This window comes from Necator americanus, chromosome III (genome assembly GCF_031761385.1).
Source record: "Necator americanus strain Aroian chromosome III, whole genome shotgun sequence".
Classification (NCBI taxonomy): domain Eukaryota; kingdom Metazoa; phylum Nematoda; class Chromadorea; order Rhabditida; family Ancylostomatidae; genus Necator; species Necator americanus.
Genome location: NC_087373.1, coordinates 16212721 through 16239353, shown reverse-complemented (window position 1 = coordinate 16239353; position 26633 = coordinate 16212721). Strand labels below are relative to the sequence as shown.

Here is a 26633-nt window from a genome sequence, read left to right as displayed (position 1 = left end):
TAGGTACATATAACCATTAAACCTGCTTGTCGCTTATTTTTCTACTTGTTTTTGTGACATCTTCTTTTGTTTGTTTGTTTTTTTTTAATCTAGATATTGAACGTTTATTGAAGATCATAATAATGATAATTTGCTTATAGTTTCGACTGCTTTAGGTAGAAACCATTATTTTCTAGAATTCTTCATGCAACACACACATATACGAGTAAATATGCAATACAACTAAAAGGCAGAGTATCACGAAATTGAGGTGGCAGGTGAACCCTACAGAAAATGTAGAGTTCGGATAATATATTCGGTTCACGGAAACGAGCGTTGCTCCGCTCATCTTTCCCTGATTGGTGTTTAAAAAACTCCGTGAAAGACGGCATCCTTTCCTACGAGATCAGTCGCAACGCGCCACCGTTGTGCCGCGTCCATTAGCGAGTGGTCGAAGGTCAATGAAGTCTTCTCACTAGCGCGCTCGAGTAAACCCGAAGAATAGACAGTTGAGGAGACTGGAAGCTATACATGGAATTCCGTTCTAACGTCTCTTAGAAACTGGCGCGGTTTCTACGCTTTAGTTACGCTTTACAGGACGAGTGGGTAAATTGCGCGGGTCGCACTCTTTTTCATAATTTCCTTTTTTTCATAATCCTTTTTTCATAACCCGAACTCTACGTTTTCCTTGTAGTTTTCGTACCATTTTCGTACCGTGTCAGTTTAGTGACACGCTGTAACCAAGAAATATTTCACATATTTATTTCGTGAATTCAGTTTTCGATTCTAGACTTTTAAAAAAAGTGCGCAAAAACTGAATTAGTGCTAGATCCGTTAGGTGTTATCAACCTTTTCTCTGTAATATGGTCAAAACTCACAAACTAGAACTCAACCCTAACTAGGAAAAGAGCCGATGAAAGTAATCTTTCTGGCAAGTTGCCAAAAAAACTACTGTAAAGCGTACTGTTATACGCGTAAGTAGATAAATATGTGTGTAGAAGAAGAGGAAGTCGAAAAACAGGAGAGCAATATCCTGATTCTATTGCCAGCAAAATTTATGGATTTAATAAGAAACTATGCAATAGTGAGTGGCAATTAATGGGGTGTTGTGCTGTAAACTTTCATTCGCGGAGGAACCTGTTCTTACGTCAAGTTAACACTGAGTGTTAGTGGTGAACTTCCGCTCCAATCCACTGTAACGTGACATTTCTGCACCCAATAAGACCGAATGGCGCTTGTATACTTTCATTGTTTGCTAGTAATAGGTTAGTAACCACTCATTTATTAACTGATGTACAGCAGAATCCATTAAACTATTGTGGAGCATTTCTTATTGTGAAGATACTTGTGATTAGATAATTTCATTCCCAGTCTTGAAAACGCTAATGCTTTAATTCACCGCTACTACTGAAAGGGTCTTATAAAAAATAAATAGTTAGTTAGGAATAAGGCTCTCCTCTCTCTTTTTGAAATAATAACTCACAAATTGGTTATTTGGGGTCTCATTTCACGGATAAACCTTTTGTTCGGAGAGTGTGAAGCAGTCTCATTTAATTATCCATCAAAGAAAGCCAGTAAGCTCTACCAGAAATACTTTTCAGAGACCTTATATGAAAAAACCTCTCCCGATCCTATTGTTCCCTTTAGGCCAACCTTGTTTTTCATGAATTCTTTAATTTATTACAACTTATCGAATGTTTCATCATACAAGAATGTATTTCTCAAATCAAAGGTCCAGCTACGTGACAGTAATGTCTGTTTCAGGCGTCTGGAAACTAGTATTCTTCAATGCTCCGAAAGTAATATGATGTAACTTATTGCGTTTTCCAAACTGTGTATATATGCCATCGGATAGCAACGGCAAGATTACTGTAATGGACCAAAGAAAGCAAACAGTGAATGCTGAACATGTAGGCTAGATCATGCGACTCTTAAAGGCATCATCCCACGAATCTGAGGTGGTGCGGATTTCAGGTGGAGTATTCGTATACGGGATAGTAGATTATGGAGAGGAGTGTGGTTCCGTCCATTTCATCCTAGTTGCTGTAAAAAAAACGGCCCGGAAGATACGGCGACGCACAGGGCTGGCGCGCTCCAACCGGACTCGTTGTAGAAAGTAGCGCGCCGGAACGCTCGAAGCCGTATCTTCCGGGCCGTTTTTACGGCAATTAGGAAGAAATAGACGGAATTACCTCTCTCTCTTTAATCTACAATCCCGTATACGAACACTCCACCTGAAATCCGTATCACCTCAGATTCGTGGGGTGATGCCTGTAACTAATAAGGGGTTGGAATGTATGCACTGGGAACGTACGAGCTACGAGCTATATAACCCGCACTGTTATGTGACGAAAGATTCCCATACATTGCAAAAAGGTGCTGTCGTCCAGCACATCGCCAAAGCCCATAACCTGGAAGGTCAACCGCTTGAAGGGAGCACGGAATCTTTGGCAACAACCATTCGTTTCGCCGCGCTGAACTGGCGAACACTGTCGATTGAACTCAAACAAGCCGCCCTGTCTAGGCTTAAAAGGTCGCACTGCAGCTTTGATCAGCTGCTACCTTACGGAGAGTGTGTGCCTGTGACTGAAAAATCGTAATGATCACAATTCGGAGTGGGAACTGTCTCTCAGAAAGCAGTGCAAAACTACTCAACTTCGTTACAGTTTTTCTGAAACAACTACTATTTCACTGCCTTTAAAAAGTCATCTCCAAATTTATTGAATTTGCTGCAATCACTATTAGGTATTTGCTACTGGTTCTTCAAATTCATCTGTGAGCAACCCTTCAAGAGTATCGTATTCTTTCGGTCGTCCTTTCATACGACGATCTGCTATCTAAAAAAAAGTAAAGAAACATTAGATAAAGTTGATATTATAACCGATAACAATGGTATTCATCGCGTTAGCGCGTGAAAAAACGCCATTTTCAGGTGGAAGGGAGTAGTGTTTTGAAAAGAAAAACTGATTCGATCAGTACGAGGATGTGATGATCACCATAGCAGTGTCATATCCTCACTTCCTGCTTTCAATGTCCTCGTAATTCAGGTTTTCATAGGCTTACCTCAGCATAACGTTTCGCAGTGACTACAAGTGGTTGTAATCTATCGAAAGAATCTTCTTTTGACGGGGACTTACTCTGGAAAATGTCACATTATCGGTCCCAATAACTTCAAGAACAACGAATGTTTTTGTCTTTGGTAATTTAAGTTTTGTAAACGTTGACGCCAATCTGTTCCGTATGGCTATTTGCGGATACTCATTTTTTGCCGCGTGCAGTATCTGCACAATAGGACCATACGATTTGAACACAGGTAAACTTTTGAGGCCAGTTAAAGTTTAGAACTAGGAAATTGCAAAGACTGCGAAAATCAATCAGTAATTGCTGTAACTTCGCTCACAACCTCATATAATATCCAGAAAATTATGTACTTTACAGCTTATAAACGTCCAGCAAGTCTTAAGAAATAAAGCTCGGGAAAAAGAAAGCACGTACCTCTTTGCTAGCAACATCTTTCGACAGCTGATTACCTGGCTTCTCTGCGGTTCCTGAGGAGATATCCTTCACGTCCTTCACGTCAATTTTCAACTTCTCTTAATTTGACATCATCATAAATAACATTGGAGGTGAAAACAGAGAAAAGAATTTTAAGTATCAAGGTGGAAAAGAATTGGATTTCGTGGAAGCTTGCATGCTAGCAAATGCTGGCAAATATTCACAAAGTTTATCGCTAACGAAATTTTCAGCGTCTGATAATAGTAATATGTGTTGTTTCTCATTACAACTAACAAATGTATGCAAGAAGTTCGGTTCACAGGGATCTTTCACCTGATAATAGGGGGAAACACATCACAACTATTATTATTACAAATAAATTATAAACCAAATTATTATAATAATTATTATTATGAACCGCTTGAAAATTTGCATTTCATCGCAGTCCGCAGCGAGGGAATTGATTTGTTAAACTCGTGCACTTGAGAAGTTATTCGCAACTAGTCACCTTTATGCATTTTATTTGCCGCACGGCTCCGAGTTGTGGCTGGTGTTCGACATCGCGCGGCTCGCAGAACGATGTGGACAGCTCGGGTCCGACAAAGTGCGGGCATCTTTTCGGATCGTTTTCACGCATTTATCGCTTCCCTATCCCTATTCGCTAAATGGCACGTGCGATGCAGCAAAACTATGAGAACGGCTTTCCAAGTCTCATCGTATGCCGTCGTAAGTTCAGAGTGGATGGGAGTACCATTTGACTTATGATGCAAAAGCTCATTCGTACCTTGCGTTTTCGTTTTTCCTTCGCGACTTTCCTTCGAAATTTTTGTTGCTGTGTATGCTGGTACTTGGTCCGCTTAAAACATGCGAATGAAGTACAAATTGCAGCATTTTAAAACTTCAAGAGATGTAACAATAGTGCTCGATTTTATCTGTTTTTATTATAATTCACACTTACTGACGGCTTTTTCTTTCTTAGGGGCGCAGAGGATAACAAGTGTGGTCAGCATTAGCGCACTTGGAAGGGTACTGCTTCAGAAAATAATTCTCTTAAACGGTTGGATGCTTACAAGATCTGCTGCAGTACCTGAACACTAGGATAGCAATGCGAAATGAGCCATGATACTCTTGGAAATACATGAAGTGGGTGTCTATAAAAATGAACCACCTTCATTTCTGAGGATGTATGATAATACTATTTATTGATGGACAGTTTATTTATTATTGTAAACAAGAACTATGATACTATGGTGAACTATGATCCTTAACCTAACAATGTTCAGCAAATAAAGATGTATGATAGTGATCATCAGAAAAGAAAATAAAAGTTTGGAAGTGAATTTAAACGCAGTTGAAATGCACTGCTTGTGCCTTCGATCAAACTAAACTCAGCCTGTAGTCAACCAAAGAATTTGTAAATCTTCATACTCATGTAATTTAATCATATGGGCTCGTTCAGTCTTCGGCTGAACGTGATATAGTGATCTCATCTTTTTGATTTTTCGTTCACCTCATTTCACCTCTTACAACTTTGTCAGCATTCCAAAAGATTTATGAAATATGAGAAATACATGACTGTTGAATTTCTGCCCTTCGCACATTTCTTCTGAAAAACCAGAATAAAACTGATAGATGGACCAGCCTCAAAGCGCGTATATGAGTCTGATTATTATCAGCTCACTATTTGTAGAAAGGCTCACTTCTAAACACAATCAGGTTTCCGAGCATACGCCAAAGTCGATAATTATATAGGTCAAATACCTACAAGAAGCACAAAAATCCCGACAACTTCCTGTTAGATCACACCTAACTTCATTGTCACAGTAATATTGTCGAGTTTGGCGATGATACGAAACTCAGACGACGCATCACGTCTTGTGAGATGCGAAAGAGCGATTAATAGATTTATTCTGTGCGAACTCTTGGCTAGATCGACAGTGTTTGCAGAGCTCTGTTCCAGGACGAAAGACCTTTGCGAGGAATAAAGCGAATAACCGCAGTTACTGGTATCACGCTGCCAATTAAGTCAAATCAATTTGGATCTTCAATCGAGTAATCTGGATGAACACAGTTCAACAGAACAAATGTGTTACCGTGCGAAGACTCCCAAACGATAGTTTTCTTTTTCGGAAAGAACTCCTTGTACTCTGTGTTCGCTAAGAACAAAAGTCGCTCATTATTTGGTCTTTGAACAGAAGCGTGAGGACCCTCTTTCGTTTACATCTCAGGATGAATTCAAGACATGTGAGCAAATTTGATGAAATTTTAAATCACGAACGGCTGGGATAGGACGGAGAGAAAAAGGAATGTACGAGAAGAACGCATGTACAGGCACCCGGCTCAATACCTCTTCTACTTTTTATAAAAGGTATAAATGGTGTAAGTTATGTATATTTTCTCTCTCTCAAAAAAAAAGGGGAAATTGCAAGGGAGGAACTGATGTCGCGAACGTGAGCATAACCTACAGTTGTTATCTAGTCACCATCGGCGCTAAAACATTTTTTCAATTCTCATATACTATAGAGATGAGTGTTACAGCAGCGTCAAAGCTTACTTACTCACTAGCAGCTCTGCTCGAAGTATCGCGGTAGAACCTTCACTAAGGTGTACAGCCCGATTTTAATTTAGCTTTTTTTTTAATTGGACAGCAAGGCAAGCTGTTTCGGCGCGGCCATAGTTTCATAGTTACAGTGATTCGGAGATCGGCCGCAAACACGTTAGGTACACTGATTTGCAGGTACCACCTATTCTTTCTAATGATGTCCATCATTCAGATAAATTCTAACCAGTGTTGAGGACATCAGCAAGCAGAAACCAGAAAAAAAGAAAAAGTGCTAGAATCAAAAATGAGAAAACTAAGAATTCAAAGTTCATTGCATTTACATCACAAATTGTACAGTCCCAGAGAATTACGTTGGCCAAGTTTTTGTGCACATTCGTCGCTGCTTTTCATTTCGCACAAAAAGCAACTTTCGTCAAGATTCAATCTCCATAACTGCTTGCAATAAATCAAAGAAACGAGATCGGTCCTCTGATCGGATATATACCACTAAAAGAACACAAAATTTGCTAACATTAATTATTTACACCCAGGGATCTAGATTATCTCACCATTCGGATCAAAATTATCCCTTCGGACATCTAGACTAGCTTGTTCCGCAGCACGTTCAAATGCTCTTCCCATAAAACTAAATCCAATAACTTTTTAAAAACATATCAATGTAAATCAAGCTACTTTCATACCTCATCAATTGAGCATCTTTATATACAGTATCCAAAGGCATTACACCTGTCACAACATGCCATCCCTGCATATCTCCAGATAAAGCTAAGCTAACTACCAATGGCTTTGTAGTTCTATCACGACTCCGCCGTACTGATGAGAATGCACGTTGTAGAAATGTTGTGAACAAGAAGACAAAATGTCTTGAATCCATGGTTTCGTCTGCAAGTACATTAATGAACAAGCCCATCTCATTCTACTCAGAAAAGTGAGTGTTGAAACTGCACTGCAGATTACAAGAAGTAAGACTCGTATCAACTTTAAAATGCCCAAAATAGGAAGTTTTATATCGATTAGGAACCAACGATAAGTGGAAGAATCTTACGAAGTCACTGAAATCTTAAAGTGCAAAATGAATGAAACCAACTGACTAACAGCTATGAATCCCCATGAGGCAGCACTTTATAAAGCTTGTTTTGAAATAGTTTGCACCACATCATGGTGACTACAACTTGAAATCTACGAAAATAAATGAAAAGTGACGTCACACTTTTAAAGCTTTGTATGGCAGCGTAATTCATACAAACTCAGGTGGCGCAGTGAATAATTGAAGGTATGATGATTAACTCCATCTGGAGATCATCTACCTAGATTCAACATATAATAGTTTTAACCTAAAACCAACAGGAAAGAAAAACGCAAAGAAAAATAGCATCAAAACTTCGGGCAAGCATAAGTGCGATAGGGAGGAGCCGGACCCTCCTCAGGTGAAGGAGTCTAGCTCATGGGGTGAAGCTGAAGTGATGAGGATCTCTTAGTCAACCGTCCAAAAGTGGAGGGGCTCTCTTCGCCAAACGTCCAGAAGTGAAGAGGGTTCTTTCGCCAACTGTCTAACAGTGAAAAGGGACCCTTCGCCAACCGTTCAAAAGTGAAGGAGGTATGAGCACCGCCTCCATCTATGTTGGGAAGGAAGAAGAGTTCGAAAACTTATCCGCAGAATATTAGGAGAAACGAAACACGGATTTAAATAAGTTATTAAACTTTGACATAAAAATGCAGACAAGATAATCAGTATTAGGTGAAGGTAAGGCAGAAACATTGGCCATTTTTAGTGAAGCTGCATAACTTGGGTGAGTACGATAGTACCGATAGTTAAGAATACCCGAAAAAAAATCCACCGGGTGACATCGACAGACTGAAATGTGCATAACATACGGTTCAGGTGGTGGTTTGGAATCTTACATTAGCCTCCAATACCGTGTCCATCTAAACGCCACCAAGTTAAACACAGTGGGTAAAGTGTAGTTAGGGGCACTTAGTTGCGCTCTTGTTCATGGAAGTAAATAACTAAAATCAGTTGGGTGCCTAAGACCTAAGCATTAGTCTTAAGGGATCTATAAAAATCTAAAGCTACTAAGGGAAAAAGAGGATAGAGCTTCCAGAAATAAGAGCGCAGTTGAGTTCCTACGCCCCAAACTACATTTTCCCCAACGCATCGGGTTGGTACAAATACCTCCTTTTCAGTAGGGGTAAGAAGTGGAATGGGAACTCAGATTGCACGTGGTTCCACTACCATTTAATGCAGTCATCATTTTTAAAATTATCCTTGAATTTAATACACGTTTCTCATCATGATCCAAAGCTAGTTTCTTTAAGAAAGACAACATTTGAGGACAAACACATACAAGAACCTCACCCAAGCTATGCGTTGAAGAATGAAGGAAGAACGGTCCCACCGGGAGCACTTCCTGTTGGTTTACGGCTGCTGCCACTAACGACCATACACACTCGAGACCGATCTAAAGGATACAATATATACGACAGGAGTATATATAGGGCATGTATGCAAGATGAACAAAAAACTACTTATGAGATAATTCTGACTGTGAAAAATGACTAACTCTGTCATTTTCCAGGGTATTTTTTGAAAGTAGCTACAAAGGGAAAAAACCTAAGCAACCCCTTCTTCACAGGTTACGACAGTTTCCAAGTTTAGAAGCAGAGAGGAAACTATCTTAAACATCTTAAACAAAAACACAAAACTACCTTGTACATGTCGAACGATTTCACAAGTGGTCCATAATCCTGATGAGACTTCATAAAACAACGAAGTATGTTGCGTGAGGACTCAAACCGTTCGACAAGCGGTACTCGGCGTGGGAATTCTAGTCTTTAACGACGTAACTGCACTTATGTTAAAAGCTATGAAGGAACTGCTTAAAATCCTGCACAAAAGCTTCACAGAATCATACCTAGCAGCTAATCCTCTCGCCACATCAGCAGCACAGACACGGTTTGAGTAGCCGAAATGAGCTATAAACGACGCAAAAGAAGGTGTCATCTCCTTCTCAAGTGTTTGAATAACTTCTTTTCTCCGTGTTGATCCCATTGCCTCGAACTTTTGTCGCGTCTCACTTAGCGTCAACCTGGAAATGGCGAGTGAAGTTTCTCCTGATACGAAGAAGACATCATTAATATAAAATTAGCAGGCTCAGGTGGCGTACCCCAGATTAGCGAGAAGGTGTTTGACATCTGAATCACCTCTTTGCGTCCAATTTCGTGTTTTACACGCAAAATGTTCATTCACAGCCATCGCTCGATACAAAGACCAATGTGAGTACATTGCAAGCGGAAGTCTGGAAACAAGATTTGTAGTAGTCTCAGACATCCAGCGACGAGTGATTATCCAGGATAGTTGTTGTTGTTCTCTTGCAAATTTAAGAAAAAAAAAGAAAAAAGCACGTGTAATTAGGAGCGAATGAACAAACAGCTCACTCTTTCTCGAAGGACACTCTTAACAAATCATCAGCTTTCGCCCCAGAGTTTCGAGGTGAAAACCTATGGATGAATGGTCGCATACGATCAATACAAACATCGTGATATGTCTCTATAGTTATCTGAATTAAAGAACATAGGTGTTGAGATTCAAAGTGAAGTGATTTCCACATAGAGATTCGCGAGCGTAAAAAGCTTACTAGTTTGTCCGCCCATTGACTACTTAGTCCTACAGCAGCAACCCACATCAACTCAGGAGTAGCTTTGTTTAGAGCAGCTGCTAATTCAAGCATTCGTACGGCACTCTGAGGAGAGATTTTCGGTCCAGCATCCAAGTGAAATCTTAGAAAAAGAGCAACAAAACAACGAAATTCAACGTACCGATATAGAATACCATGCATTTTCGTAATACTTCCACAATAGATTTCGCCGGCGTTTTTGCCATTGCTTTTTCGCTTCCTAAACAGTCCTCCCAGTAAGAAGATAAAGAACCACATGATTCTGATCAATCCTGTTGGGATGCGCCTACGCGTTCGACTCCAATTCAGTTTCAGATCGCTTCAACTCGCATGAGATTCATGAATGTGTGGAGCCCATACAATGGCCTTCGAGGGCAGACCGATGTATCAAGTAAGTTTTTTTTTTTATTCTGTTCTGTTTGTTTTTATTCTCTCAAACAATTCTGGTGCCAACTTATAGACTCCGGAATGACTCGTATCTAAACTTAAATCCGGCTGCGGGACGCTCCGCCCCTTGGACCAATGCTAACGCGTCGCGAAATTCAAAGTGGAGCAGCGACTAGCCACTTCATCCGTTTTTCCAGAGGAATAGACTCGGAGAAAGCTTCAAAATAGGATAAGATGCTTGACGAGCTCTTATCATAAAGCAGACGAGGATAATATCACAACAAATCGTAGTACAAGAAACAAATGGGGAATTTTGGAGTAAGTATGGACTGGAGGTGCCACGAGGGTTTCTTGATCCCAATGTATCTATATAAGATCTGATATCTTTTCTTGTTCCTCTCTCCAGTTTCCTTCTCGTTGCTCCATTTGTTCTTCCTTCATCGTCTTCTGCATCATCTCATCATCTTTCTCCGTCCTACTTGTTTTTACAGCTGGATTTGCTTCAACGTGTTTATGTAGATTGCTTTTCACTTTATTCACGTAATATGAAATTTATTTATATCTTGACACAGTAACCGAACACCAGCGTTTAACCTTGTTATTGCTCTAGCTTCAGTAATAGGATAAGGAGAAACCTCATTATGTTCTTCACTTTGCCGAAATCCCTCAATGGTTTCGATTTGATTCTATGTTTTCTTGAGCAGTTTCCTGTAAGGGCATTGTTTCGCGTTGTTTCCTTTGTCTTCGTGCACCACTTCACCCTCATTTATTCCTTTGCAACGGTAAGCGTAGTATCTTTAGAGTAACAGAAGAGTTGGAAATGATGAAATTCAGAAACACAAATGAGTACTTTCGCAAGAACGAAAAACTGAAGTGAAATTGAACTTTAACTTCCACTGTTTGGTAAGGTAATAAGTACTGTATGCAATTTCCGTTTATTCGTTTACTCCCTTCGAAAAGCGGAAGGCTTAAGCTTGAATATGACGAGAGTTTGATTTTCCTTTCTGTTTCCAAGATTGGTTGAATGGTAGCAAAAAACTACTCTTGCGAGAAAAGGTCCAACCGAGTGTCCAGTGAGTCTAAACACACGAAAACGAAGTCTACTGAGAATTTTTGCGAAATGCAAATTCAAGTAAAGTCTGAGAACGTTACATAGATTTTGTCATGAACCGCCCTGCCTTCCTTTGTAACTTTTCATTATTTGATTCAATATTAGGGTTGTATAATTTAGAATGTCTTGCAGAAAAGCGACTTCCTCCAATTTGAAAGAGATGAGAAGATCCTTAACTTTTATTCGGGAAAGTTCCACTATTTTTCTATGTATTCCTTTAGCTTTAATGTTCCCGTGATGTAAAGAAGTAAAGACAAAGTAGAACAAGTTTAGGAGGGAGTGGAAAGACACAAATAACAACAAAAGAACGTGCAGAAACAGTGAAATACACGAAAGTGCAACTACATGAATGGAGTAAACGTGAGGAACAAGAGATAAGACATACTGTATGGGCGAAAAACAAACAAGAAAAACGGATTCCGGCGCGCTATTTTCTACAACGAGTTCAATTGGAGCGCACCAGCCTTGTGCACGCGCCGCATCTTCCCGGCCATTTTTTACAGAAATTAGGAAGAAATGGACGGAATCACCCCCTCTCCATAATCTACTATGCCGAATACTCCACCTGAAATCCGTACCACCTCAGATTCGTGGGGTGATGTCTTCAAACGGCTGCGCGGGTGGTCGCGCGGCAACCGCTCTAGTAGGTTTGGAGCGCGCTGGATGGTTCTACCGCGTTTCTTTAGCAGACCTGGAGCTAAAGACATGTGTACGAATTCGTTTTGATTTGAATGAAAAGAATTTGGAAGTTGAATAGTGAATAGGGAGGCATGACCATTTCTGTTGTTTACTGTTACCTAGCACAGCTTCATTAAGTTGGTGTTTCTAGGAGTACTTCTTCCACTGTGAGCAAACATAGCACTCGATACTCGATAGCTGTTAACGTTCATCTGATAACTTGCACACTGCATTGTAGGTTACTTTTGGAAATATGTGTAACGGTGACAGTGTTAGTTTGAACATGACGTTATGGCATGTGCTAGCGTGGGATTCAGTTTGGCAGGGACTTAGGTGACTCTTACTTCCCAACTTTCAGCCTATTCCTTTTGCTACATTTAAAAGTGGTTTGCTCGCAGCTACTCCTTCAATCTCGCTCTCAGAAATACTTTTTTTCTTAGGGTTCTTTTTCGTCTATCTTTGCAAAATATGTGGAGAGAATTGTCTGGAAGATGCTTGGTGAACGGATATCTGTATGCTTTTATGGACAAACATGTCTCTTGCGGTCTACATGATTCGCGAATGAACCATCTAAAACAAGTTGAATGAAAAAGATGGTGGACGTTAATACAAAAACAAAGCAAAAGTTATTTAAAGTGGTCATCAGATAGTATCTGAAAAACATAAATAAATAAATTGGTATCACCATTTCAACGTTAAACACCAGTCAAGTCATACGCTCTGTGAAGATTCACAAAAATTAATCATGAGAATTTAGATACATGACAACAGGCAGCAGAGATGAAGGCTCAGAGATTCTCGAGCTTTTCCCTGGTTCTTAGCACCGATATCCTTCCTTCAACGTTTTCCGTGAACAAACATAACATAGCATGAGCAAATATTGGTAACTTCTATGCTCTTACGCTAGCATACTAGCTTTAGGACCATTCTTTTATTTCATACTACTTGATTCTTAAATGTAGAGATCTGCTCTGTTGTTGAACTCACAAGTAGTACAAGGAAGATTCCTTCAGTTGCTTAGACCGAAGTTAGAAGCCTTCTATATTCGAGGCGAGTTCACGACTAATTCTTCCAATCACAGGCTCTCACACGAGCCAGCCTACCGCTACGCGACCGCTCGCGCAGCCGTTTAAGTAGATTTAGATGGGCCTAGGGTGAATTGGTTCAATGGGCGGAGCCTTCCGCAGCCGGGTGTAAGTTTAGATACGAGTCTCCGGAATGATGAAAAACTTGACTGGTTCTAATGCAATTTCAAATCATCGACTGTGCAGTAGCAGAACCTTTCACCAACTGTACTACCATCCCAATTTAACCAATAAATTCACAGTTTCATTTCGCGCGAAAGAACGTCTACTAACCTTCTTCAGAAGTTTCCGTTCAACCTTTTCCATTCCTTTTCTAGCCCCGGTTCCTTCTTCTTCGTTGTCCTCTCCACTACTTGACTCTTCCGATTCTTCTTTTTCAATCACTGAAGACATATCTGGTATACTGAAAATAGTTGTGCAAATACATTAAAATCAATCAAAGATCAGACACTCACTTAAGTTTCGGCACTTCCGCGCCGTCTACCATGATCATTATTTGTCCGCCTTCAAAAACGTTCTCGTGATGGAAAGGTCTTCGAGAGTCCATGATGAATACTTTGCTTCCTTCGGGTACCTGCATGTCCTGCAGAGAACGATTGCCACCACAATTAATCAAAACTATGGTGGGACCTAAATAAAACAAGTGTGAAAGACTAAGAGGCATATCACCGTCTTCCAAAACATTGGAGACATTCGCTTGATGTCTCATATTGACCTCAATTTCACCTATAACAATGTTCAGCGATAAAACACATTAACGGCATGAATCTGCTATTGTAGCGTTTTCAAACAATATGGCTCATGCACATAGGTGTGAGAAGCCCTCCTCAGGTGAAGGAGGTTTAGCCCATGGGGTGCAGCTCAAGTGAAGGGGGTCCTTTCGCCGACCGTCCAAAAGTGAAGGGGGTAATTTCGCCAACCGTTTAAAAAGTGAAGGAGGTCCGAGCACCGGCTCCGATTATCGCATCTATGCTCATGTAGAACTTACTTTGGTCATAGTGCTCTCGTAACGTTCGATCCAACATCTCCCAGCCACTGACGGGAACCATGGAAAAGGAGATATCATCGCAGATAAATAATTGCTGGAAAAGTATAACCCGGTTGTTAAATCTCCATCAAGTTGTTTAGTGTAATTTTGAGGGGGTTCGATATCCACTGACTCCCAAGATCAAGTTATATTTGCAAAATTTCACCAGATTGTGCTCGGATATGCGAGTGTTGCAAAACGATATTCTTTTCATCTTTTCGAGTTAGTAAGGTGAGCTCTAGATAGTGAAAAGTGTTGAGAATCTCCAGCCACACCGCACGTAAAGAGCCGCACAGATGGAAAAAGAAACATTGTTACGTAACAGCAAGTTTGCACGTTAGAAGTCTTAAACTATTAGCAGATAATTTAGAAAATTAGGCTCTTCGAAATGTGTGCAACAATATTGGACACTTTGAGCGCATTTTGACGACTGGCCCGCCAAACTCCTCTATTTGTAAAATATCCAGCGAATAACACGAATCGCTGTATACCATGCACTTCCTTGTACCCATTTAATGCAAGGTTCCGCCCGATGCTGCTATGCTGTGATATGGGCATGCTATGATATGCTAGATGGGATGTTCAGGACAGACTTCACCACTCAGTAGCGAATTCCCTATACATTATGTTCAAAACGAATAACAAGCCCCAAGCATCTTCCTTGGGCGCGACACCGTCCGCCAAAGCTTAAAGCACGGTACACCGTAAGCGCGTCAGCAATTTGCCTTTGCGCATATTGCGACGGCGAGGGCGCATGCGCAGTGCCTTTTTCGTTCGTTTCACAGGTTTCCATGGACCAAGATGGCGGTGTTAACTGGGCACAAGTGCATTGCCCTATGGTTCATATTGCTGCTAACATTGATTTCTATAGTTATTTATCTGGTAGGTGAAGTATAAGAATCAATACGGTGGCAAGGGCACCGAAAACTGGAGATGTTGATGTTTCAGGACGGGGGGTTCGACAAGCAACCGTACCTCATGTTCGTTCTATTCGCCGTCACTGATATTCTATACATTTCATACATAGTATGGTCAATGATATCGTCGACGACAGCAACGCTCCCTTCACGTTATAGCCATTTATACAATTTCCTCAGTTTTCATCGTGATCAAGTAGCCCAATTAGGTGAGTTTCTTTTACACCCAGTCTTGCATCTTTATAGGAATTAACTTTCGGCTTTAGTTTGCTTCCTTCTGAAGATTGCGTTCGAATGTCTTCTCTTTGCAAGGATTGTGCTTCTAAGGGAGATACCCTTGTTTGTTCTTCTTTCTCCCGTGTGGCTTATACTATCTATCATTGTCATTGATCTCAGCAAACGGTTATATTCTATACAACAAAAGGTTTTATGATTATGTATATAGGTTATTGGTTTTTCCAACGAGCACTATAAAAAAAAACATATACGCTTTAATTCTGTGCATTAAAGTATTTAAAACTACAATTACAACTAAAATCCCAACAATTTTAAATGTCCACAAGTCAACTCACCGAAAGAATCGTGTAAGCGCATAGTGCATCGACGTCCTCTCCAACAATGACAAGAACATGCTGAAAAGAAAGTGAGAAAGATTAGAGATGAAGGAAGAGTAATACTGAGAAAAAAATGGAAAGTTTAAAAGCAGTCAACACTTTTGCTCCCTATATCTAGGCCATGTTGCAATACCGGATCTGACCTCACCATCTTGCTTCGGTGCCTTTTCTTATGTAATTCTCGTGCTTCTTAGCACGTAAGTGCAAATTCGAAGTCTATCTCTTAATGGATTACAATTTGCTCAAGAAAAGAGACCTGTTCAGTATCCATAATAATTGTGTGGTAAGTATTCGGCTCAGTTTCACTTATGCCTCTGACAGACACCGTAGAAAGTTTTTTGGCGGTCTACGGGGTGCTTTTTTTCCAAGAAAAAAAAATCTCCTTCGTTCGAATGGTAGTTCTTAGGATAAAATAACCCAGAGAAAGCATTGACGAGGAAGTCTTAACAAAGAAAGTGGATAACTCAGCTACATATTTGACAGAAAAATTGCAATGTCAAGCACAGGAGTCACCACTTGTCCGTTGCCTTCGGCACGGTCATTTTCGTTCGATAATAGGGTATTTAAACGTAAGTAACGGCGCGAGGTTGTGCGAATGCAGCACATATCTAAAACTTCTAACTCGACTGTAGTTGACGTGAGTTGGCCAAATCGACTATACCTACGGCTACGACAGAAGAAGCAGGAGGGAATTTAAGTGACTGGAAGGATTTTAATGTCTGTTGCGAACTGAATAATTAAAGGCTGTGAAAGCAAATCGATGCTGAGATAGATTTGGTGATTTGGACGATACTTATTACGCTGATGTCAAACAAGAAATCATTCTTTTCAACGCAAAATATAGCTATTAGACTTGCGAAGAAAAAACATTATGTTGCTGGAACTAATTATGTTCTTCAAGAACTAGGAAGTGAAGAGAAGAAGAGTTCAATGCATACAAACATTGGGGGTACAAATAAGTTCTGAGGGATCCACAAAAAATGGCGTCACTTGCTTCAAATCGCATCGAACCATCTTATAACTATATTCATGCTGAAGCTGCTAAATGATCTCCCTCTAAAAATCAGCATATGTCATTTCGCTGAAGTGTAAACGTTCAGAAACGAAGTGAAAGAATGCAATTTAACGATCGGCAGATATGGAGAATCGTGGTATCACTTTTTCGGTGTTTTAGAAGTACGAGTCACGGATATACTCGAAAACAGACGCAGAACACAGATAACAAAATTGCTGGGAATACTAACTCTGGGAATGAGTATGCAGTTGGACCGCAGAAATTTAGAAAGGAAAGGCCCGTAGACGAAAGATTTGCGTAAAAAGAGCAAAGCGCCCTCTGTCGGGGGTACCTTTGATGGATGTGGATGACTGGAATGTGAGTTTCTTAGTGATATTCCACAACTGCGGCAAGAAAGAAAAAAAAAACAGAAATGGAATCAGAATCGATATACATAAGTCTGCACGCTATCAAAATTCTTTTTTATTGAAGAAATAGATATGTCTGAGAGGACAATAGGAAAACATATTAGAAAATCAATGCCTTAAATCTTAAGTAAATTCGTGGGAAAAAGTTTTGGGAGGAAACCATGGCCAGCACCGTAGTTTTCATTAACAGTACTATCACTTACAGATTTCTTAACGATATCGTAGAACTGTGTTCGTAGATTATCCTGTATGAGCATTTGCAACTTCTACTTCTTCAGAGTCAGAAGTGAAGATCCGACCTTCGGCTCCTCTCTTTGCTGAAACTTCACTTTTATAACGGACGAAAAGCTAAGAAAAATAAATATGCCTGGTAATTCCACCACGTCGTAAATAATTCCTCATAGTTACCAACAGTACTCAACTTTCTATTACGATTAACGATTATGACGGTTGAAGAGGAGTAAGAATTGGTACTCATCCCTACTTATTCCCATCTATCCATTCAATAATCGTAAAAAGAAGAAAGCGTGCCGAAAAAAGGAAATAAAATGGTGTACACATGGATTTAAATAAATACATTCCCGCGACATACATTGTCCGCAGAGCGCGAAATTCGAAGGCTTTCGGAAAAATAAAGAAAGAAATCAATGGAGAACAAAGACTGAATTTGTTGTTCCATCGAGGTGTTGGGTTGATCATTAGAGATTAGTGTACAGATCATTAGAGGGTTATAGAATCCACTGTGTTGGTTGAGCGTCATCCACTGGCAACTTTACGCTCAAGCACAGTGGGATTTATCCACGAGCACTTATCGGTTGACCAGTGGTTTGTTTATGTTAGAGAGCAGGTCCTAGCTGAACACATGTGCTGAATAATGGGTCATATCAGTATTTCGAAGCAAATACGCACTGCTAGAGAATAGTTGCTCGGAAGTGTTTAAAGGCACCACCTCACGAATTTGGGGTGGTGTGGGTTTCAGGTGGATTATGCCTATACGGGGCTATCGTAGATTATGGGGAGGAGGGTGACTCCGTCCATTTCTTCCTAATTGCCGAAAAAACGGCCCGGCAGACTCGGCCTCGAGCGTCCCGGAGCGCTATTTTGTACATCGAGTCCGATTAGAGCGCGCCAGCCTTCTGCAACCTGGAAGCCGCACCACCCCAGATTCGAGGGGTGATCCCTTTAAATGGCACGAGCTTAAGTCCGAGCTTATTTCTTTTCACCTGCAGTTTCGGTGTTTTCGCATTGTTTACATTCTTGAAAGGCAAAACTATAAGAATTCATCCCTCCAAAAGTTTATTATCTTATCGGAAGCAGAGAAGACCTCATCGATTCTTCAGCCAATTGGTTCTGTCCTCGACCACAGATAGTAGGGGGTTCATTATGTGAAAACCTTTTTTTGTGCTTGATTATTTCTACGATGGTCATACAGGACATATAGGAGTTTCTGAAGGACTTCCGATTATTCAAACTTCCAAAATGTAAGGTATTCGTGAAATAAAATTTACAGCAAAATGAACGGAAATCAGGGTTCCTCTGAAGTTCAGTGTGGATCTACACATTAAATTGTTAGGAATACAATGGTTTTCTTACAACATGCATCTACTTTTGCACAAACCGATAGAGTCAAATTAGAAGACATCAATGAATCTGTGAGAAAGAAGAAAAATAGAGCGAAAACAGTTTTCATTTTCCACTATTTCAAGACTGACTATAAAAATCGGATGTACTATGCGGTTACGCTATTTGTTACATAAACATCTGATCATGTGATAAGATTGACTATCAGGAAGTAAAACTCCAAAAATACTTGAAAAACAAGAAGATACGTTGAAAAACATACAAAATCACTACTTCGAACAACAATTCCAAAAGAAATCGCTCTTCGTAAGTCGCAACATATGGAAAACAATCTCTAAATTAGTATCGAAGGTTTCCAACCCGGCGACCGCAATCCGCGTTCGATTAAGGAAAAAAGAAGTGTGTACAAAGAAGAAGCATGCGTTGCGAGAGATCGTTGAGGTCATTCGACTGAAAAAAAAACTGAGTCGACAGTGCAATGGCATAAACGGTATAAATTGTGCAAAATCACGCCAACGTATTACCGTGAATTGTAAAGTTCTGAATATCACCCATCATACAGCTGCACTCCACAGACAAACAAAGATCGGAATAGATGGAAAAAACTGTCCCTTTTGAACTCCTAACAAGTTTGGCAAGTTTTGTTTATTGCTTGTTTTGTTAGAAAAAAAATTACAGGAACGCAGAGATACAAAAATAGACAAAAGTGTGTCCAAATAGTGAATGTTACTGAAGTTACGAAAAATGACATTTTGAGGAATTTCTGTTACACTTTTTCTTACCTACTACTTGAACTTACCTGTTTTCTTTCCTCTTGTCCTTGAGGTGGTGCGTTGATGCCGACTCTATAGTAGGGTCAAAACGACATGAAGCAGGGTGCAACTGCGTACGCGGCTTCTCTCGAGGCGGTGCAGTGGAGCGTAGCGGTTAGGAGTGCACTGGAGCCTTTGATGGCACCACCCATCACTGCAGTTTGCGGCTGACTCAACTCGGTTCCAACTATTACTTCCACGGCGCCGTTTCGGGCGCGTACGCAAATGCACCGTGCTTCATGTCGCTTTGACCCGACTACACGTAAGCAGAACACAAGCTCCGAAAACGATAGAAAAACAAACTAAAATAGTTCAAATTCGTGCAGTATACGACTTGGCAGTGTTAAGATTAGATGCTCATAGAAAAGGGACTTTAATTCATCCTTTTCAATTCATCTGAAACTACAGCAACTTAATTTTGCTTATATTTCACCATGACAATAAAGTTTGACAAAATTGGTATTTTATGTGGTCTTTTTTATTCAGAGGCCAGCAAAAAGTACTAGAGTCGAAATTTCTCGGACAAATTGGCAATTTTTATTTATCTTACAATTTTACAATAACAATACAATAACTGTGAATCATTTGAAGTATGTCCCATTGGCATCGATGGTCTTTTGCTAACGTTTGGGCAGATCGTAGGTACCCTTGTTCCAGAACGCTGGGAACTGGTCCTTGTAGAACTGTTCGAGTGCCTTTTGGTGTTGTTGCGGCTTTGGAACTCTTGACCATCCAGATGACGTTGGAGATAGGAAAAAAGGTGGTAATCGGTGGGAATCAGGGCTGCGGAATACGGTGGGTGTGGTAAAATGGTCCAGCGGAACTCCATCAGCTTACCCTTGGTCGTTCTTGGAATGTGCGGCCCAACGTTGTCATGACTTGGAAGTAGACTTCGTGCTGCTGCGGGCGTGCATTTTCGAGATTTCCCTTTGAATTCCTCAGTTGCTCAATAGAAGACTGCGGTCACTGTACATCCCTCGGCGAACGGCTCCCAGTATTCGACACCGTGTACGCTCTACCAGATGCAGAGCATAACCTTTTTGGCGTGTAGGTTGAGGTTAGGGACGTCTTCTGCATCCGCACCTTTGTCAACCCATTGGGCACGCCGGTGAATGTTAGAATAGGGAATTCACTTCTCATTTCCGGTGCCTTTCTCTCTTCACGCTCAAGCGCAGACACACATGGTGCTGAAGAGCATACCTTGCCGATTGACTTCAATACGCGAACAGCTGTGGTTTGATTCATTCCTAGAGCGACTGTCAGTTCACAAATGGTTTGATGCGGATTGGCTTACATCTGTCTCCGCAGCAGATTCAAATTCAATTTCATCGGGCGTCCCGAACGGTCTCCATCTTCGAGGGAATAGTGGATAAATAGATGGAGAAAGAGTAAGATGTTGCGGAGGTGGAGTGACGACGGCTTGGAATTGCGTGGCATGGTGGCAGGAAGGGAACCAGCTGAGTGTAATTGTTAACCTACCTTACAAGAACCTTTTATACTCTATGAAACGGAAAAGAACCGAGAACATTCCACTCAATCTAATAATAAAACCACTTCATTTACTTTACACGTTATCCATTGAAAAATATTCATTTGCCGCCTACTTATTAATGTCATGTTTTTACTTTGCTTTCTTGATGTTTATCATAGGGAAACAATTGTGGCTAATTGGTCTTTAATTCTAAAGCTAATTCTAAGGCTAATTGGTCGAACAGCTTTTTTCTTGTAGAAACGAGTTTTAATAGAGAGCACATTTTTGTAAACACCTCCATGAGAACTATAGTAGGATCAAAACAACATGAAACAGGACGCAGTTGTGTATGCGGTAGCGCTCGAAGCGGTGCGGTGGAGCGTAGCGGTTAAGGTCGTGTGGGACCCATGCTAGCACCTCTCATCGCTGCGATTCACAGTGGTCCCAGCCCGATTCCACTGCCAGCTCCACCGCTTACGCAACTGCACCGTGCTTCATGTTGTTTTGACCCTACTATATGCGGTCGTATTTTTCCGTTTTCAAATAGTCATTGTTTAAATCCAGAGTTCGGGAAGTAAATTACGAGTGTGAGCGTAGCCTCCTCAGTCTCTCCTAATTGGTGTGAAAGACGGCGTGAGAAATGGCGTTTGTTCTTCAAAGTACGTGAAAATGCGTCACTCTTTTGCACGCACCTAACCCACCGGTGAGCGTTCGAAAATCAATGAGGTCTCCTCAGCTATGTACCTATCCAAGTGAAACCAATGAATAGGCTGCTGAGGAACTCGCATGTACCCGGGATGCGTTCTGACGTATAGGAACAAACGCCGTCTTTCAGGACGATTAGGAGTCTTAGCGCCTCGTTCAAACTCATAATCTGCACCTCGAATTTTAGAGATGCACAGAGACACCCCTACAGCCTAAGTTTACTGAAACGCTGTTGTGAGAAAACTCGAAAAAAAAAGAAAAACGCAAAGCTAGAGTGATATCGGCAGGTGTATTTCGTTTTTACAAAGTCCGTGCGCAGTACTGTAGCCCCTTAATGTTAGGAAATTTGGCGCGTCATCAGCAACCTTGAAGGTAATCACGTCCGCCCGGCCACACTCAAATTTTTGCAGCAGTGACTGTCTCTTTGCCCTTTTTCTAGCAAACTGATCCCAGACAAAATTCCCGACCTGTTGTCCACAACTCGTAATTGTCAAAATCCAGGTCGCCTTCGGTAGCGGCGATGGAATTTAGCGGTAGTTTCACTAATCACACCATTTATTTTTCCATTTGTAGTTTTTTGTTGTTTGGGGGAAAAGTACAATTGTACGCAATGTGCGTAGATTTTCAAGGATGCTGCCTTTGTCTTCTCTATGCTGCGAATAGTGTTCTAACGACCACATATTTCTACTCGTTCACCCATGCGCGTTACAGTTGCAGACTGTTGTCGACAACCTTGACGTAGAGTATTTTGCAAGCGTCACGAATAGGTGACCGACGGAGAAATTCGCTGCTTGACACACTTATTCAACGTTGAGGAACATCAGGTGCAATTAGGTGGCGTCGTTCATTCAATTCCCTCCCCTCCTGCTACTACTTCACCATAATCATTACTGGAAAGGTTCTGCTTCTGAGTACTCATGTGGTAAACACTCTAGAGGTCGTCATGGTGGTCTTTTGGGCAATGCCAATCATTTAACCACAGGCCAGTTTTTCCCCTTCTCTGCTGTGAAATTGCTCATTTGTTTTCTTTGAGCCGAACTTCTATGCGCTATAAGAAAAGATAACACAAAGAGAATCAAAGAAATTCGCTTTCTGGAAGAATAAGAACAACACCGAACAGGGCAAACTTTTGAAACTAAAATGAGGACTGAGGTTTGGCTGAGACAGAATGTTCCAGAAAGCCATGGAATGGGAGAGTTCCGCGATTTTTTTCCACCTATTTAAGATAGTATTGACTGCAGGACTACTGCCACGCTTGCTTCAATATGTAAAGTGATTTCTATATGTGAAATATGAAATGCTTCACATTTTTGTTTCAATATGAAGTGACAATCTAACTTTCATGGGTGGAAAACATTTAACCTAACGCTTGACTGAATTTTTCTTTTACAGTTCGCTTGTCATACATACTTTTCAAGAAACATTCTAGAGGATTTAAAAATTGCGGAAAAAGAGAACGCAGCTAATTTTTTGGAAAAACGTTGTAGTCCGGCTAATCTAAGTGAATCCGGCTTCGGCACCATTACCTATGCAGTGACATATGAATGGCCGAAACACATAATTTAATTCAGCTCATTAGTTCGTCTGATCCTAAATGCTCCCTTTTTGCTTATCGTCGGCCTTCTAGTAGCCCATGATCTCTCTCCATTAATGCTCCATTAGACTACCCAACGAAGTGACTCGGCCAGTCATTTCGCGATGCGTTCGCTGAGTCTATTACCGTACGTGAAACTGGTCAGGTCATCGCTCCATGGATAATTCTCCAAACACTATATCGCTGCGCTCTCACTTTTTGTATCGTCGAGTATTTGTTGCAGAGGTGGCTAGTCCCGAGCAATCATCATTTCTGGCTCCAGTTGAACGGGCGCTGGCCGACCAGCATACAAAAACGCAATTTTACGGTCTCACACATGGCCTTCAATGGCGCAGCAGCTGAACCGGGCTATTCAGAAGGCTCTCCGCCGATGTCCTTCGCGCCGATAAAATCCAGCGACGCTGATTTGCATATCCAACAGCCATTCGGTCGCACTGACGAACTGCGTGAATACGCTTGTTATTCTGAGCTTGTTCTGATTTCCATCTCCTCATACCTTTATTCTTTTATTATCCTTTATTGACAGCAAACCTATTTCGAACACTATCAGCGCATTTCTTCTTCTTCATCATTCCTAGATGTTGTCGTAAGTTTCCTTTGCTGTCTTGCTTAGACGAGTCTCTCTGGTCCTTTTCAAATAAACATATCTAACAAATATAAAATAAACGTATGAATGAAAAGATAGTCTATTCATGGTTGTTTCCAGCTCCTAATTCTTCCATTTTGAGTTTATCCTTAATTAGCAAATGCTCTTATTTATTAGGCTTGCTGGAGTTTTCTCGCCCCCGTAGAAGTTTTTTTGAACATTGTTTTTAGTCAGTGATGCATTAGCATTCACAATCAGTTGCCTTCTTTACCTGGGCAAATTTTCAATCCCGAATCTTCAGAAGGAAGACGGTTTTTGGTTAAAAAGGGCAGTAACAATTGTAGAAACGCCATTACTTCCTGGTACTCTAATACTTCTATAGCTGCAGGTGTTCCGTGCTGTACTTCGGCAAAGAGCGAAAGCATAATGTAGATGTAATTCAGTCATCACCGAAATTGTGCTGAAACAGCAAGTGTGGCTTATCTTAAAATCCATTTTATCTCTCACTTTTTACTTTCCTTTCTGACATTTAGGGTCTGTGCCTGATTGGATGTGCTAAACGCCTGGTGAGAACTCAATAAGAGAGGTTCCGAATGGGCGGAAAAAATGCATTAGGCGAGTTATTGCTAACTGACCTCATCAGGAGGAAGATCAGCAAATAAGATCAGACACAGGATTTACTAACTTGTATTTGATGAGACACTTCACAATCTGAGTCTTCTATTGCTCGATTATTAAGCTCTGAGAAGTATTCGAACTTAGTGAAGAAAATACCAGAACTAGACAACTAGGGTCGCAAGCTCCCTTGTGAACCAATGGGTTGGAATTCTTTTCACAAGCATTAATTCGAGATTTGCACAATCTTTCGGTTACATAAATCTTCAGCACACGATCCAAGTATTTGTAAACGATTGAGAGAGAAAACCAGATTCAAACAAGCTCTTCTTACAATACACACGAGATATTCGTGGTGGATTAGTTCTACCAAATCGTGACGTTGAATCTTTAATTTTCTCACCAGGAAAGTATGATTTGCCACTTTTACATGAGGATGATGCTTTTTTGTTCCATGAACAACAAGGAAATCTCTCCATCTCTCTCCGAAGGAATCCTGCTTAGATGAAAACTCCCAGGTCTCAATTTTAAAAATCAATACCGTTCCAGCGTGACTGGAAAATACGTTGACCTATAAGTTCTCATTTTTGGGTCAAAATGGTCTCGTTTTCGCTGGACTTGACCACTGCAACAGTTAATGTCCTATAGAAATGGTATTTCTTGATAAAACACTTGAAATTCTTCTCGACATGCATTGAAGAAGTTGAAAAAAACGAAGATGCTAATTGTAAACAAAAAGAAACTGTGGTCGAAGAAGAAGCGACGTGGATAGACATGGAGCAATTCAAAAAAGTAGTTTATGCGCTGTTTATATGCATTTTCTTCGCAATCGCAAGGAATTGATGTACGTCCGGTGTGTAATTCAATCATATTTGCTGCGCTGCTTCGCTGTTACTAACAATGTGAGTTTTGTTAGGGAACCAGTAGCGAGTCATGATGCTCTTCCGCGCACTTGCATCCCACAATCGCACTTTACGTTGCCGGAAAACGACGTCAACTGTTGTATGTAGTGACGGATGATTTGTTGGATGATTTGTTGCATTCCGCTCCTACAATTTCGTTCCTTCCGTCTCTCACATATTTCCAGCGGTGCGCTTCATTCATAATACTTTTCAGCGAAAAGAAGATGTTCAAAATTTTCGTCAATTCGAGGTTCTTTCTCTACCCACCTTTATCGCTGGAAAAATCTTCTTTTTTATTTATTTCTTTGATCATTCTATTATACGTATCCAAGCATGTCTTGTTACCCTTTATTGTACCTATTTCTTTATTCATTTATTTCTTTTTTAGAGTTTTATTTCTACGATGAGTCAAAAATAACATTCGTGTTTCCATCATGGATCCAATCTTTTACTATAACGTAAACAAACCAATCGAATATTCCAAGTGCTCGCCATTGCGACATGAGTCATTCTTTTCCCATTCTATTCTATTCTACTCTATTCTACTCTATTCTATTGGATCCTATTCCTGTACCGTTTCCTTGAGGTTTCACCCCTAACTTCGGCTATATCATATCATAAATCATATCATAAAGAGGCTGGTGTCTTAGATGAAAGACATAGAAGGCAGACCTACGATTAAACACTTCACTGACTCCTTTGATCTCCTGAATCTATAAATCTGAGCATTTTTCGAGTGATTCTTTTCTGGATATAATCCGGTTTTGAAATGGCCTTAGAATCTGCTATTTCAATCCAGTTTTATTGTGATAATTGCACTTGGACGAGAGGAAGGAAAAAGCTATGTTTACTTGGATACTAGGTTGACTTTCTACTTTGATAGGAGTCGTTTTCAGGAACTTTTCACGTAGAAATAACTAAAATTTCAGAGCATCAGCAGCAAATAGTGTCAGGCTGGCAAACTTGTTCTTTGACTTTTGAACAATTTTCCATGCAAACGAAAGGTTCCTTTTTTGAGTATTAACGATATTTGCGATATAATTGGCTTCTGGCACATCGCAATCACATATGTTTGAAGTTAAACGGTCTTTTGGAATTTTTCGAAAAACAATCTGGTGAGAAACACACTTGGTAGTGCTCAAAAAAAAATTCTGCGAGATTCTGCTTGAGCTTCTGAATCTTTGTGGAAAACTTGTGGAAAACTTGCTCAATTGCGCATTGAGCGCAGTGTTTCCTTTTCGTTCTTTTTCAAATAGGCAATTGTCTTCATTGTGTTTATAACGCAATTCAACTACTGCGAAAAACACGGCAGTGTTGAGAGATTAACTTCAATTAATCTTTATCTTGGATTGTGTGCACCTTGTAAAACGTGCCACACTATACAGACATGTCACTAGAAATGGAAATCATCGCAC

The 26633-nt window shown here is 40.6% G+C and overlaps 4 protein-coding genes across 5 annotated transcripts; 1 reads left to right on the top strand and 3 right to left on the bottom strand.

Annotated features, from left to right (window-relative positions):
* Positions 1-2720: 2720 nt before the first annotated feature.
* On the bottom strand, positions 2721-4614 carry RB195_009762 (uncharacterized protein; the record flags this gene model as incomplete). The annotated part of the gene is made up of 6 exons (XM_064190468.1): positions 2721-2816; positions 3043-3117; positions 3475-3572; positions 4259-4330; positions 4433-4506; positions 4562-4614. The coding sequence occupies 6 exons, from the start codon at positions 4612-4614 to the stop codon at positions 2721-2723; spliced, it is 468 nt and encodes a 155-aa protein (XP_064048051.1).
* Positions 4615-6449: 1835 nt separating this feature from the next.
* On the bottom strand, positions 6450-17209 carry RB195_009760 (uncharacterized protein; the record flags this gene model as incomplete). Of its 2 annotated transcripts, XM_064190467.1 has the most annotated exons (15): positions 6450-6523; positions 6586-6662; positions 6718-6919; positions 8394-8496; positions 8744-8867; positions 8950-9123; positions 9202-9333; positions 9473-9594; positions 9673-9777; positions 9854-9931; positions 13246-13375; positions 13428-13602; positions 13961-14054; positions 15489-15548; positions 17156-17209. In XM_064190467.1, 15 exons carry the CDS (start codon positions 17207-17209, stop codon positions 6450-6452), a joined length of 1704 nt encoding a protein of 567 aa, XP_064048049.1. The 2 variants fall into 2 exon arrangements, with proteins under 2 accessions (XP_064048049.1, XP_064048050.1); XM_064190466.1 differs by lacking the exons at positions 15489-15548; positions 17156-17209 and having other exon boundaries at positions 13961-14021.
* Positions 14801-15349, top strand: RB195_009761 (uncharacterized protein; the record flags this gene model as incomplete). Its single annotated transcript, XM_013444430.2, has 3 exons — positions 14801-14881; positions 14948-15125; positions 15183-15349. The coding sequence occupies 3 exons, from the start codon at positions 14801-14803 to the stop codon at positions 15347-15349; spliced, it is 426 nt and encodes a 141-aa protein (XP_013299884.2).
* Positions 17210-17232: 23 nt separating the features above from the next.
* RB195_009759 (uncharacterized protein) lies at positions 17233-20590 on the bottom strand (the record flags this gene model as incomplete). The annotated part of the gene is made up of 4 exons (XM_064190465.1): positions 17233-17269; positions 18894-18983; positions 19333-19415; positions 20429-20590. The coding sequence occupies 4 exons, from the start codon at positions 20588-20590 to the stop codon at positions 17233-17235; spliced, it is 372 nt and encodes a 123-aa protein (XP_064048048.1).
* Between the last annotated feature and the right edge of the window lie 6043 nt (positions 20591-26633).